This window comes from Engystomops pustulosus, chromosome 8 (genome assembly GCF_040894005.1).
Source record: "Engystomops pustulosus chromosome 8, aEngPut4.maternal, whole genome shotgun sequence".
NCBI lineage: Eukaryota > Metazoa > Chordata > Amphibia > Anura > Leptodactylidae > Engystomops > Engystomops pustulosus.
The window spans coordinates 33,641,330-33,655,496 of NC_092418.1; the positions used below are offsets into that span (position 1 = coordinate 33,641,330).

General features: G+C 41.3%; 1 protein-coding gene and 1 long non-coding RNA gene across 2 annotated transcripts in view; one reads left to right on the forward strand and one right to left on the reverse strand.

Annotated features, from left to right (window-relative positions):
* LOC140075107 (uromodulin-like) overlaps positions 1-13,488 on the reverse strand; it is a 35,135-nt gene extending 21,647 nt beyond the window's left edge. Inside the window, exons 1-4 of the mRNA XM_072120611.1 lie at positions 13,272-13,488; positions 11,432-11,485; positions 9,698-9,853; positions 6,692-6,930 (exon numbers count right to left, since the gene is read on the reverse strand). Coding sequence (XP_071976712.1) covers positions 6,692-6,930; positions 9,698-9,853; positions 11,432-11,485; positions 13,272-13,485 — 663 coding nt within the window. The 5' untranslated portion in view covers positions 13,486-13,488. The remainder of the gene's footprint in view (positions 1-6,691; positions 6,931-9,697; positions 9,854-11,431; positions 11,486-13,271) is intronic.
* On the forward strand, positions 17-5,395 carry LOC140075110 (uncharacterized). The gene is made up of 3 exons (XR_011849349.1): positions 17-231; positions 2,825-2,920; positions 3,276-5,395. It is a non-coding gene; the product is annotated as an uncharacterized lncRNA (long non-coding RNA).
* Positions 13,489-14,167: the final 679 nt, after the last annotated feature.

Genomic DNA, 14,167 nt, shown 5'->3' on the forward strand with positions numbered 1-14,167 from the left:
ATTTGAGAGGATTGAGAGCTAGCTATTGCCTGATGCTATACTGCTTGGGTAATTGTGGGACGCCTCAAGACCTGATGATACCTGTCAATACCTGTCATTCTACTGCTTGGTGATAGTCCGTGAAGACCCCAACCTGCCGGAAGGTCATCAATGATGCTGGACAGAGTTGTAGGTTGATAAGCCCGTGAAGATTTTGTGTGCCGGAGCTCATCAATGAAAGTTGACAGTGTTGTGAGTATAATCTTTTGATATTTACCTCTTTATATACTTTTGTATTAAAATAAACCTTTTAAATATTGTTGACTGTGTCATTTTTCTTATTCTATAACACGAAATCCATAGAACCTGTCACTCTTTGTAATACATTTTTGGCGTAGATGCGGCAGGATTTCTATTTATAGAATTAAGAAAATGATCATGAGTAAAATGTTTAAGTGTATTTCGGGTTGGGAGCAGGCTCCTTACTCAACTTTAACTATTGGATTAAGTGAAAACTGGAAGGAACAGTTAACTAATTATAGCCCAATAGATGTTGTACAGTGTTTAGAAAAAGTGCAGATCAGTGAAGGCAATGTGTGGATTTTGATTCCAGAATGCAGGCAGCAGCATGAGGAGAAAATGCTTTTACAGAATCTTGTCAGTGAATTAGAACAGCCGCTGTTAACCCTACAGTCTCAGGAAACTATGCATAGATATCAGCAGCAGATGTTGGCTGACAAAGTGTTTCTGTTTAAAAATGTGGCAGAAGAGGCATTTGTAAGGGAAGCCCGATATAAATACAGAAAGCGGCGAAGGAAGATAAAGCAGCACAGGGTGGTTTTGACAGTTTTTTGTGTTGGGATTGATTGTAACCCTTCCCAACTTGATGCCTCAGTGTTCTTTTCTATGGATCAGGACGACTCAGGTGATTCAAAGGGGAATGATGATTGGGAAGATCCCTCTGATACAATCATAGACCCTCCACAGATAATTGCCAAACCAGTTATCAGAAAAGAGCAAACAACTTGTCTAAATTATGCCCCAGCCACTAACTTGTTTAACCCCTTAACGCTCTGCGCCGTAGCTCTACGGCGCAGAGGTATAAGGGCTGTATGAAGAGGGCTCACGGGCTGAGTCCTCTTCATACAGAGGTGGGGGTTTTTGCATATTGCACAAAACCCCCACCGCTAATAACCGCGGTCGGTGCTTGCACCGATCGCGGCTATTAACCCCTTCAACGCCGCCGGCAAAGTCGCCGGCGGCGTTTAAAAGACGGCGGCGCGCGGGCGCCGCCATCTTTTTTCCGATCGCCACGCCCCCGAACGTCATCGGGGGGCGGCGATCGGTTGCCATGGTAGCCTCGTGTCTTCTTTTGACACGAGGCTATCTGGCAGCTGCAGATTCGTTACAATGAGCCAGTGGCTCATTGTAATGAATGTGCTGCAAAAATGCCATATATTGCAATACAGAAGTATTGCAGTATATGGTAGCAGCGATCTGACCATCTAGGGTTAATGTACCCTAGATGGTCTAAAAGATAGTGAAAAAAAAATAAAAAAAAAAGTTTAAAAAATAAAAAAAATTAATAAAATATTAAAAGTTCAAATCACCCCCCTTTCCCTAGAACGGATATAAAACATAATAAACAGTAAAAATCACAAACATATTAAGTATCACCGCGTCCCAAAATGCCTGATCTATCAAAATATAAAAACGGTTACAGGCGGCGGTGACCTCCGAGGCGGGAAATGGCACCCAAATGTCCGAAATGCGACTTTTACACCTTTTTACATAACATAAAAAATGAAATAAAAAATGATCAAAATGTCGCACAGACCTCAAAATGGTAGCAATGAAAATGTCGCCTTATTTCGCAAAAAATGACACCTCACACATCTCCGTGCGCCAAAGTATGAAAAAGTTATTAGCGTCAGAAGATGGCAAAAAATTTTTTTTCTTTTTTGTACACATTCGTTTAATTTTTGAAAATGTATTAAAACACAATAAAACCTATATAAATTTGGTATCACCGCGATCGCACCGAACCAAAGAATAAAGTAGGTGTATTATTTGGAGCGAAGAGTGAAAGTCGTAAAAACTGAGCCCACAAGAACGTTGCGCACGTGCGGTTTTTTTTCAATTTTTCCACATTTGGAATTTTTTTTCAGCTTCGCAGTACACGGCATGTTAAAATAAATAACATTACAGGAAAGTAAAATTTGTTACGCACAAAATAAGCCCTCACACAGGTCTGTACACGTAAAAATGAAAAAGTTATGGATTTTTGAAGTTGGAGAGCGAGAAATGAGCCGGAAAACCCTCCGTCCTTAAGGGGTTAAAGAAGTGAAGGCACTGTTATCCGATTACAAAGCTCAAGAGAAAGAAGGAGTTGTTTTGGGAAAATTCTTCCCAGGAGTTATATGACTGACAGATTAGCCAAGCCCACGGTGTAGAAGTGTAGAATGCCTGACCCCATGTAAATTTGCTAATTGATTAAAGACACAACAATTATTGAAATGTATTTGCATAAGTAGATACGGGGCAGAGGCTACACTTATTTATGGAAATCCAAGCAAACACTCTGGGCAAAAAGTGACTATTACAGTGCTTGGTATCAGAAAATCATATGCACTTGAGTAAAAATCAGGCTAAAAATAGGGAACATTCCTGTCAAAAATGTATTGTAGTATTGTTAATTGTTCTAGTCCCTGTCCCTGAATGCATTATAGATATAGACATTTGGAATGCAGCTGCATGACAGGACGTTTTCTTTTGAAGTAAAATTTGTGAAAGTTAATCCAGTTGTGATAGGAAAATTAAACATGAAACTTGTTGAAATCCCTAGAGCTACAAAAACAATCCATGTGAAGTAATTCAGAATCCCAGGGGAACTCAAGATATAATCCTGGGACAATCCAGCTTGAGTTTACGTGGTGTACAGGTAAGTAATGAGGTAATGGATGTTGATTACTGAGGTGAAATTAGTGTGATTTTATAGAAGCATTGAGAATTCAGGAGGGAGAGAAGATAGAATAATTGCTAGTCTTGTCATACCAAAAATCACCCTATCTAAAGGAGAGGCTCCTACACTCCTGACTGTATAAGGTCCTGGAGGTTTTGGACACTCAGATGGAGCAAAGTATGTGTAAAACAGCCCAAGGTCCTCTCACACCGGCTGAAGTAATTGCAAAAGTCACTGATAATGTGCTGGTTACCATGGCACCTGGTGCAACTCAGTATCGGTACACCCCAGCCAATAATGTGTACTAATGTGAGTAATTTCTATCTCCTATTAGGTTTGGATCCCGCTAATCCTCATTGGATGTCTTGTGGTGGTGCTATTGTGGACTTATTGCCCTATCAAGCCCCCAGCTGGTCCGAGAACAACCTAAGTCGAGGAGCAAGAGTGGGAGAGAGATCTATGGAGAACGAAGGAGAACATGTGGCTGTACCTAGCTCGAGTACTGAATGTGACAGACTTTTGCCTGAAAAATGTATATACCAGCAATATCCTGGAAACTTGTTTGGTCGCTGTACCAACTCCTGTTGCAGTATGGACTCAACTGTTACGCATACAGTTAAATGATACAGAATTAACGGACAATGATTTACTTATGCATGCGGACTGGATAAGTCCTTATTACGCTTGTTTAAACTGCCCCACTTACAGTGATTTAGAAGAAAATATGATCAAAATATCAACTGGGGCTATAACTGATGCAGAACTATGCTTTGAATTTACATGTGACAAAACACACATTCCAGCTTGTAATACATTTTTTCAGCACTCCCCTGCACAACCCCCAGAACAAACACCAGAACACACTGATGAGCAGGGACAAAGCGCTGAACAAAATGAATTCACAAATGCACACACCGCACTAAAGGCAGTGGTACAGAAAAGTTTGCCGAAAATTTGTGATAGGACTGACAAGGATTGTCACCTTCTAAGAGCCGGACGGCGAATGCAGTGTAACAGAACAATGACTGTCCCATCATTAGACTCACATGTACCCCTGCCCCCAGGTTGGGTTTTAGCTTGTAGCAATAACAGTTATACTTATTTACCTGCCAATGTGACCGGAGGTCTATGTGCATTATCCTGGTTTACTGTAACTATGGTCCCTCCACCACCTGAGCGTGCCTTATGTATACCACCTGAACATGCTCTGAGAAAGAGAGCATATACAACTGCCCGAAGACTGTTATTATGATGTAACCCTCCTGTCAGCAGCAGAATATATAAGTTTGGCTGTAGGAGTGCCCGGCTTAGCCGTAGATAATCAAAGAACACTAGCACACATGGCTTGCTTTATGATAAGAAATATAAATATTACTAGTGCTATTATAGAGGATGTTTTGCTAGATTTACATGCATATAAGAAGGCTATATTACAAAATAGAACCGCTATAGATTACCTGTTACTCAAACACGGTCACGGATGTGAAAGTTTTGCAGGACTGTGTTGCTTTAATTTATCTGACCATTCAGAAGATGTTCATGGTAAATTACAGCAACTGTGTGAAATGATCACCCATATAAAACAAGATGTAAATCAAGGGTGGTGGGATTGGCTATTAGCCTTCCTACCGGATTTTGGATATCTCCGAAAAATTGTCGGAATTATAATTTGCATAATAGCTCTCCTAATTATAAGTTGCTGTTGTCTCCAATGCATTCCATCCTTATGTGCTATGTTCAAACCCACTAGGCGCCAACATATAAAGGTAGCTTATGGTGCATATAAGGTGACCTGACCTGTCTAGGGTGGAATGTAATGGAAAACCAAAATGGAGTCGAAGATACAACATGGCTGCTCTTGAGATAAAAGACAGTTCATGTAACCTTATTTCAACTGTGAATGAACCCAAATCAACATATTTTGATCCTCATTATATTTGACATTTTTATTCTCATTAAGTTTGACATATTCTTATCCTTATTTGGCACTCTGTTAGGCATTACACACCTGCTGGGATGCGCCTATCTTTTGGGATGCGCTCTTCTCCTGGGATGCTTTCCAATGAAAACTGGCCACTTTCATGGGAAACTATACCATTAGGAGAATAATGAGAGAAAACATGTGCATACATATGTTTTTCCATATAGTTTGGTGACGCACAGACATGGGGTATAAAACTTCCGTACTATCACCTAGCGGTAGAGATTTGAGAGAATTGAGAGCTAGCTATTGACTGATGCTATACTGCTTGGGTAATTGTGGGACGCCTCAAGACCTGATGATACCTGTCAATACCTGTCATTCTACTGCTTAGTGATAGTCCGTGAAGACCCCTACCTGCCGGAAGGTCATCAATGATGCTGGACAGTGTTGTAAGTTGATAAGCCCGTGAAGATTTTGTGTGCCGGAGCTCATCAATGAAAGTTGACAGTGTTGTGAGTATAATCTTTTGATATTTACCTCTTTATATACTTTTGTATTAAAATAAACCTTTTAAATAGTGCTGAGTGTGTGTTTTCGCAATTAGGTGAAGCAGAAGAGATACGTTTGTTTTTAGGGATCTTACATCCATCTCATGACTCTGATCTGTCTCATCTCTCTTTTCTATGTGTCAGATATTATTAGTATCTTCAGAAGCTAATTAATAGTTTAGCTAAACCCTGTACCCTGATGATCTAAGCACATTCTCCCGCACACAGCGACAGGTGGATAGAAGGATGTGAATTAGCATAGCACAGAGGGATCATTTAGTGCCCACCCAAAAGGCTGGATTTTACATTCATACTGCTAATACAACACTAGGAGCAAAAGCAGCAAAAAAAAGTAAAAAGAGTAAAATTGCAAAGAAGGGATTAAAAGTTAATGGTTAAATCTAGTTTTGCTAAATCAAATCCCTCTCCATGCAGTAGGGTTTTCTCTAGAGCTTGATCAGCTCAAGGGGGAGCTAAAGTGTTCAAAAAGACCAATCAGATGTACTGTTACTGATACAATGCAAGGAGAGTGCTGGTTGGATAATAAGCTTGCCACCCCACAATGGAAGTTTTAAAAACCCTTGTGGCTGGAAAGTTAAAGTTTCAGGTCTTTTCCTACAGTGCTTCATGGAAACACCTGTGGCTGTGACACGCTGCCCTGACACACCTGGCCTGTCCGGAGACCAGGCCTAAGCAGACATCCGCCTTCAGGAGTCTGCATTATCCTGCTGCTGAGGCAGACAACTATCCTCTCCAGCCTGAAGCTACCTTTACCAGGCTGTCAGCATCTCCTGTGGAACTATATCCAACCAGCCACCTCTATTCAGTTGAAGTTGCTGCTGATGAGGCCATTGCCGAGTTCCAATAAACGAACTGTAAATGGAATATTTTAAAAACCCTGCCTCTGAGTGATCCCTGTCCCAGGCTGTTATCATCAACGGTGCCCCACTCACCAACACCAGGGATCCCTACATCTACAGAAGGGTTGCCCCAGGAAGAAACCTACATCTTCAGTCTCTACCTCCATTTCTTGTACCTTTCACCTGCCAGGACTCGGTTTGCTGGTACCCAGCACCGTGACCATAAAGAATAGGCTTGGCCGTGCTCAGCAAGTCACTTGGGTACCTAGGGATCAAGCTCCCCAAAGCCACAAAAAATAGGCCCCAACGTGAGATGTTGCATTAGCATCACTAATGTATTACGTTTTGAGGATGTTCTTTCATAGGCAAACCCTTTTTATGTATGACAGTGATATCCTGGATACTCTGTAAAACTTACCCTAACATTCAAGGAATCTATTAGGGAGAATATTTGGTTGACTGTATCGGTGTTATTACTGTCCTTGGCTGATGCATCTGTTACTAACACAACAAATGAACCATAAGGACTGGCTTTCAGAGCTCTCAGTAGTCCCTCCATCGCGTATTCTGGGCAATCACCCCCGTCATGGGCATAGAGGGAATAAAGGGCATTGAAAAACTCAGTAGAGGAGCAGGTAACACGAAGGGGTCCAACACCTGGAAACAAAAAAGATCATATTGTGAAATTATTAGTCATTACCTTTAGAGGGAACATGTCACAAGATTTTACCCCATTAAACTACCAGCCCTCTCAGGTAGGGTATTAAATGTCCTTTCTTTAATTCCCTCTTTTATGTTAAATATCACCCGTTTAGCAATAAAAAAAAAACTTGTCTAAAGTCATGTGAAAATGAGCCGAGAAGAGTCATATTTTGCCTGAGATGAGGCTTTTAGAGGCTTCAGGGGGAGTGTCACTTCGGACCCCCATATTTTCAAAGAAAAGGGTCTCATCTTTCATTTTGTATGAGGCCCCTCATAGGGATCTGATTATTAAACATCGTTGCCACTATAGTGGAAAGTGAAGCGAGCCACCAATGAGTTTTATCATTAGTGTTGAGTCAATTTGACAGTTGATTTCATGTAACTCGATAAAAGTTAAGTTTTAATTAAGTTGACCAAATGTTTTTTTTTTCATTTTTCTCTGACAGTTTTGGAAATCACTGATTGTGTCTAAGCAAAACCTCTGGACTCCATTCTGTAACTAAAAATACTATGGATGGGCCAGACAGGGGCGGATTAAGAGTGCCATGGGCTCTGAGCTGTATGAATTTTGTAGCTCCTACAAGTCTGAAAATCACTTCCTAAATGTGGCACTAGAATCTTTTTGAGAACGAAGGATGTGTCCCCAATGCCTGCTGTCAATCTGTGGTTTCAGGACCTTTGGAGTACTTTAACAGGTCCTGAAATGGCTCTTGTGTACATGTGCATTGAGAGCAGGAACAGATGTTTGGGTGGCCATGGCTTGGGCCACGGGCTACTGCTTATATTATAATCAACTAACAGGGCCAAATGATGCATCATCATCCTGAAATTAGTATGGGAAAGTGGTGGCGAACCTATGGCACGGGTGCAAGAGGTGGCACTCGGAGCCCTTTCTGTGGGCACCCAGGCCTTAACCCCAACAAAGAGTTTGCCAGAAAGGACTCAGGGCTTACTCATGAGGTCCAATACAGCCCAGGACGTGCGATGCTCGGCGCCATTTCAAAGCAACATCCTAGGCTGCCAGGGCTACAGGAGGAACAAGAAAGTGTGGACAGACGTTATTGTTGGAGCGCCTGCTCTGGGAACCCTGATTGTTCCTCTTCAGGGGACCCTGAATCCAAGTTCTCCATCATCTTTCTATTGTATTTGGGGAACTCAGGACACCAATACGATTAAAACTTGATACAGCAGGGATCAATAATTTACTGCTTACATTGTCATGTTGGCACTTTGCAACATGTAAGTGGCTTTTGGTTGTACTTTGGGCACTCTGTCTCCAAAAGGTTCGCCATCACTGGTATAGGAAATGAGAGAGGACACCACTTAGCGACAGAAAACCTATTAATAGGAATAAATATTGCATAGCGTTTTTTAAGTTGTCTGTAAAATGACAAGTGGTAACATATTTGTACAGATCTCTTTGCTTCCCATTGGTCCAGCTGTCTCCTGGCAGCTATTTCTGCATGGCTCCATGAATGACCATGAGTTTTTGCTTAAAAGGGTTGTCCGAGAGTTATGAAAAAAACAAAAGGTGACCCTGAGGGGGTTGCTTAAAAAAATAAAGATGTACTTACCTTCCCACGCCCTCCGGGTGTCCTGCGCTGCTGTCGCTCAGGTCCGCGCACCATGTAAACAAACATGACCGCCAGAACAGAGCTGGACTCAGCTTCCGGCTGGCCGTGGCCGACCATGCCCACCCGTCCCTATTCACAGCACTGTGTATGTGGGCCAGATGGTTTTCGAGTCCGGACAGAAGCTGAATCCAGCACTGCTCCGGGGGACATGTTTGTTTACATGGCACGTGGACCGGAGCGACAGCAACGCGGGACACTCGGAGGGCGTCGGAAGGTAAGTGCATCTTTATTTTTTTAAGCAGCCCCCTCCTCCTTTTGTTTTTTTCATAACTCTCGGACAACCCCTTTAAAGAGATTGTACACTTTACCTCATGTTTTTTGCAATGTGTGTGTTACGTGTGTGTGTGGGGGGGGGGGCAGGATATTAGGTAATTTACCATTATGTATCTGTTAATAGTTCTGATCCGCTTTCTTGAGATCCGCCTCCTGTCTTTTACCTTATCAGCCATTCCTGACCATAAAATGGCCGCAGATGGTGGGTCATGTGATTTTTAACTGGCGATTGCGCATGAATCTCCAGTTTATCCCATTACTCTGCAGAAGAATATGGCTTCTATATAGTCCCATGCAAAAGACAAACTTTACATCCAAGGCAAAAACATACTTCTACCATTCATCAAGGGTGCATAGAACAACAAAGCATGTGCTACGGGAGAGCTCAGTTTTTCACGTCCATCTTGCAGGCCTCACAATAAATGAGCTGCACGCCTCACTAGAGAACTCCAGTAGAGAGTTTGCAAATCTCTTCAAGGTAGTGACGAGCAAAGACACCATGGGGAACATTTATCAGAAGTGTCTAAGGTAAAACTGTTCTAGTTGCCCATGGTAACCATTCAGAGTTCACCTTTAGTTTTCTACACAGCTGTGGGGAGATGAAAGCCGAGCTCTGATTGGTTACCATTGGCAACTAGAAAAGTTCTGCTTTCAGGCTCTTCTGATAAATCTCCCCCATGTTCCCAAAACTGTTTTGTGAAAATGTAGGTTAAAAATATGGAGATCAATGGTTTACTCCTTTTTCTACACCCTTGAACCCACTTTAGAAATGACCCCCTTTCTATTAATTTATCAAAAATATGGCATAATCTTACTTGGATCATTAAATTCCATTAGCACGTATTGTCTTGTCACATTAGCAGAAGAGGCTTCCAGACGAGTGGCAAGAATCCTGAAAATGTTTTGAATCTCATATAGATAGGAATACATTGAGCCAGTTGTGTCCATGACCAGAGTAAATGAGGGGAAATCTGGAAATACAGTGATTTATTATAGAATGTATTTAATAGTAAAAAAAAAACAAGGATTGAGACATTGTCAATACATACATTGTACCTGCAATACTTCATCCACACCCAAATGTAGAAAATATTACAGCTATGCCCTTCGAGCAAATTCTTAAAGGGGTTATCCGGGTTTAAAAAATTTCTTATGGCCGGGCTGGGGAGGGCTATTTAAAGACAATAAACATCTACTTACCTCGTCCGGTGCTGCCGATGTCCCGTGCCACGGCCGGTCGTCTCTGTGCGCCGGTTTCATTACAAGTGCGCACAGGGAGCTTCCGGCCGTCCGGAAGCTCCCATCCGACACCATCTCCCAGCGCTTACAACGCTGAGAGATAGGGACGGATGGGAGGAGCCGGCCACATCGCGGACCCGAAGCTCCCTGTGCGCGGCTACCGTGCCCCTGTAAACAAACAGGGGCACGGATCGAAGGGACCTCGGCGCGGGACATCAGCGGCGCCGGACGAGGTAAGTACATGTTTATTATGTTTAACTAGCCCTCCCCAGCCCGGCCATAAGTAATTTTTAAAACCCGGATAACCCCTTTAACTGAGCAAAGTCTTAGCTTATGTTCCTTTAGTCCTCGATGGGATGATAATGACAATGTCCCATACACTATGCTGAAGGAGCCTTTAAGCTGTGAGTCAAAGTTTTTAAAGGGAACCTGTCACCACATTTTTCACAAAGACAGCTAGTGACAGGTCCCTATAGAGCCCTATTAACTAAGTGACAATCCTTTTTTTTTGCTAAAATTCGTTCCCTTCAGATCCCCCTAAATCCACTTTATAATTTTACCTGGTATCCAGGGATATCTATAGTGAGTCCTGGTGTCTGTGGCCTTCTCGGGCTGAATCCAGTAGCTTCTCACCATGCTTTCTCATCACGCAGCAGTAATGTCGTGTGACCGGGGTGACATCATTGCAGGTACTTTAGCCTCCTAACAATAGCAAACTGTACACCATGCACATATCTGACCACATGAAGAGGATTAGAAGTCCATCTGGTCAAATATGTGCATAGGCCACAGTTAGCTAATGTTAGGAGGCTTCAGGACCTGCGATGATGTCACCCTGGTCACACGCCACCAGTCGCTCTAGATATCCCTGGATATCAGACTCTGACTTTATGGAGATGTGAGGGAAACCATTTTTAGCTAAAAGAAGGCTGTCAGTTACTTAATAAGGCTCTATGGGAACCCGCCACTAGGCGTATTTGTATAAAATGTGATGAATGGTTACCTTTATAATATTCTCTCTAAGTAACTTTTCAAAACATATAGTCGTCCGCACCCAAATTTTAATGACTGAATTGTAAGGCCCTGTGTCGGAACCATTCACAGTTGTTAACTTTTTAAATTCTTCTGCGGACACGCAAGCTGCATGGCACTATTTTGGGGAGGCTCATCGCAGAGGGAATTGAGCCAAATCCACCCCTGAACTTCTAAAGAAGAAAAACCTTGCGGTTTGGGTCCACTGAACACTACTCATTGCAACACTACAACTTTTTTAAATATTTACAAATTCTTTTATCAGATCTTATTGGTACCTGTAGCTCTATCATTGCAGGAGACATTGTAAGAGCCGTCCACAATATAATAACCTGAAAATAAAAAGAAACGCATAAGGATAGAATCTCCTAAATGGAATACATACAGTATAAACAGGGCTCATAACAATTGACACCAAATAACCCCTTCACTTAGCCCTTTTGGTTTCTATATTATATGGATTTGTTTCATATCTGCCTTCTGTGTCTTTTTATCTCCATATGGACTGCGTGAGGATTGGTTTTGTTTTCAAACAGACGGGCATGCGTTTGGCGCCATGGAGAGGAGGAGGGGTGACCCCTCTCCTCTCCATAGCGATGCATGGCACTGTGACACGGGGAAAGATAGAACATGTGCCCATTGCCAGCCTATGGGGGACGTATGTATGGCCGCAAAGCAAATAGCGCCATTCATCAATCCGGGAATAATTTGTAAATTGTATTACATGCTACAAATACGTAATCACTGACATACAACAATTGTCATATGATGGATCCAATGTTGACTTTTAAGAAAATTTTTGATGTTAGTATTCTACTAGTCTGTGAGTCTTGATATTTCACTGGAGTTAAAGGGGTTGTCCACCTTCAGCAAATAATTGATATGGTTTGTGTAAGGAAAAGTTATACAATTTTCCAATAAACGTTCTGTATCAATTCCTCATAGTTTTCTAGATCTCTGCTTGCTGTCATCCTATGGGAAGCTTTTATGTTTACTTCCAGTCAATGTAAACCTGTCATTGGTCACACAGTTCGTTAGTATCTGTTCGTTAGTATCACAGAACTGTGTGACATAATGAGCCATGCACCGGTGTGACCATGGACAGATTTCCATCAACTGGAAGTAAACATAAAAGCTTCCCATAGGGGGACAGCAAGTAGATATTTAGAAAACTATGAGGAATTGATACAGAAAGTTTATTAGAAAATTGTATAACTTTTCCTAACACAAACCATATCAAGTATTTGCTGAAAGTGGACAAGCACTTTGACACGACCGTACATCCAATCAGCAGAGACAAAAGTTGTACTAGTGCCATCTACAGGTGGTTCCATATGAAATATACAGCTGGCATTCTAATGCAAAAACAGGCATCTACCTATTAGGCATTCCAAAGCAATATGTACACAATTCTAATTCCCAAATGTATAAAAAAAAGTTACATAAAATCAAATATCATCAGTTATCATCAAAGTTAAAAAATGTCTCTCCTGAAAAAACGGAAGAAAAAAAGTTCAAAAATCTTTACTTAACTTCATGGATTTTCATGTTAAAGGACATCTACCACCAGGATGAAGGATTGTAAACCAAGCACACTGATATGCTGGTTTGGGCTCCCTGTGTGAGGATCTACTCTTCTTTAAGCTTTTTAAACCCTTGTTTTTAGGAAAAAAGGTTTTAAAAATTATGCAAAAGCACCTGAGGGGCTGGGGCCTGGAGCACCTCAGGTTCATTTGCATAATTTTTAAAACCTTTTCTTATAAAAACAATGGATTAAGAAGCTAAAAGAAGAACATGTACTGCCAGAGGCGGGCCACACAAGTATGTAAGTGGGCTAGGTTTACAATCCTTCATCTTGGTGATAGATGTCCTTTAAACAAAAAAACAATGCTGGCACAACCATTTTACCATTCCCATTCTCACCTGCTCTATGAGTCATCATATTACAATGAAAAATAGGAAACTTTGGGGTTGTTGGGTTTTTGATTTCACTTTATAAGAGTTGAAAATTATATAAGAATAAACTACAATAGCTGTAAAATGATAAGACATCCTTGTATATGCTTGCAGCCACATAGGTTAAACGGAAATAGATTAATTTAGCGTTGTCATACTTACCACCAGGACTTGAAAATGGCAGATCTGAGATGGTCACATCTGGGATTATTGTTTCTGGAATTGTTGTTTCTGGGACTGCTGTTTCTGAGGCTGTTGCTTCTTGTGTTGTTGTTGTTTTTTGGGTTGTTGTTATGTTTGTAGTCACATTTGTAAGCATCCATCCTGATGTATATGCACATGATATCAAGAGCAAGAATATTATGTGTTCCCCCATGATCAAACTTAGGCAACTGCAGTGATCGTGCGGTGGTACTTATATGTTTCTGCTGCACCTACCAAACTTGAAAAACCACATAATTGTAAGTGTCATAGGGAATCATTTCAAAATTATGTCAAATTTGGTATGTAATGCATAATTATCGGAGGAATTTTAGTTATTTTCTTCATTATACTTCACTAGTCAAAATAAAAAACCAAGAGCAAGATTATTAAATGCACTCACTGCTTTGTCGGATTTAATTAGAGGTATGAACAATGGGAAATATTCATCATATGTCGGGACTTATGTGCTGGTGTATGATAGAAGATCCACATCTATCATAAAAACCCCGTGAATAATTAGCAGCCCGGAGCACCGTTTGTATTTTTAGTGTATTTTTACTTTCATTGAGTGGTAGATTTCCTTTAAGTAGGGAATTACAAAGTGAATTATGCCCAATTAATTCTGGCCCTAAAGTATGTAATGCACAGTGTAAAAGATACCAATATTTAGCACCTAATCAATACTTTTATACCCTTTATAAATGGTGTAAAATACACAGCGCGACAACACTGCAATATTGTGCAAAATAACCAACACATACCATCCACACAACATCATTATATAGCATAAGTATTGCCATTGCTGACCAGGGCACCAGATTTATATAAAACAGCCCAACAGAACCTTTTCCATT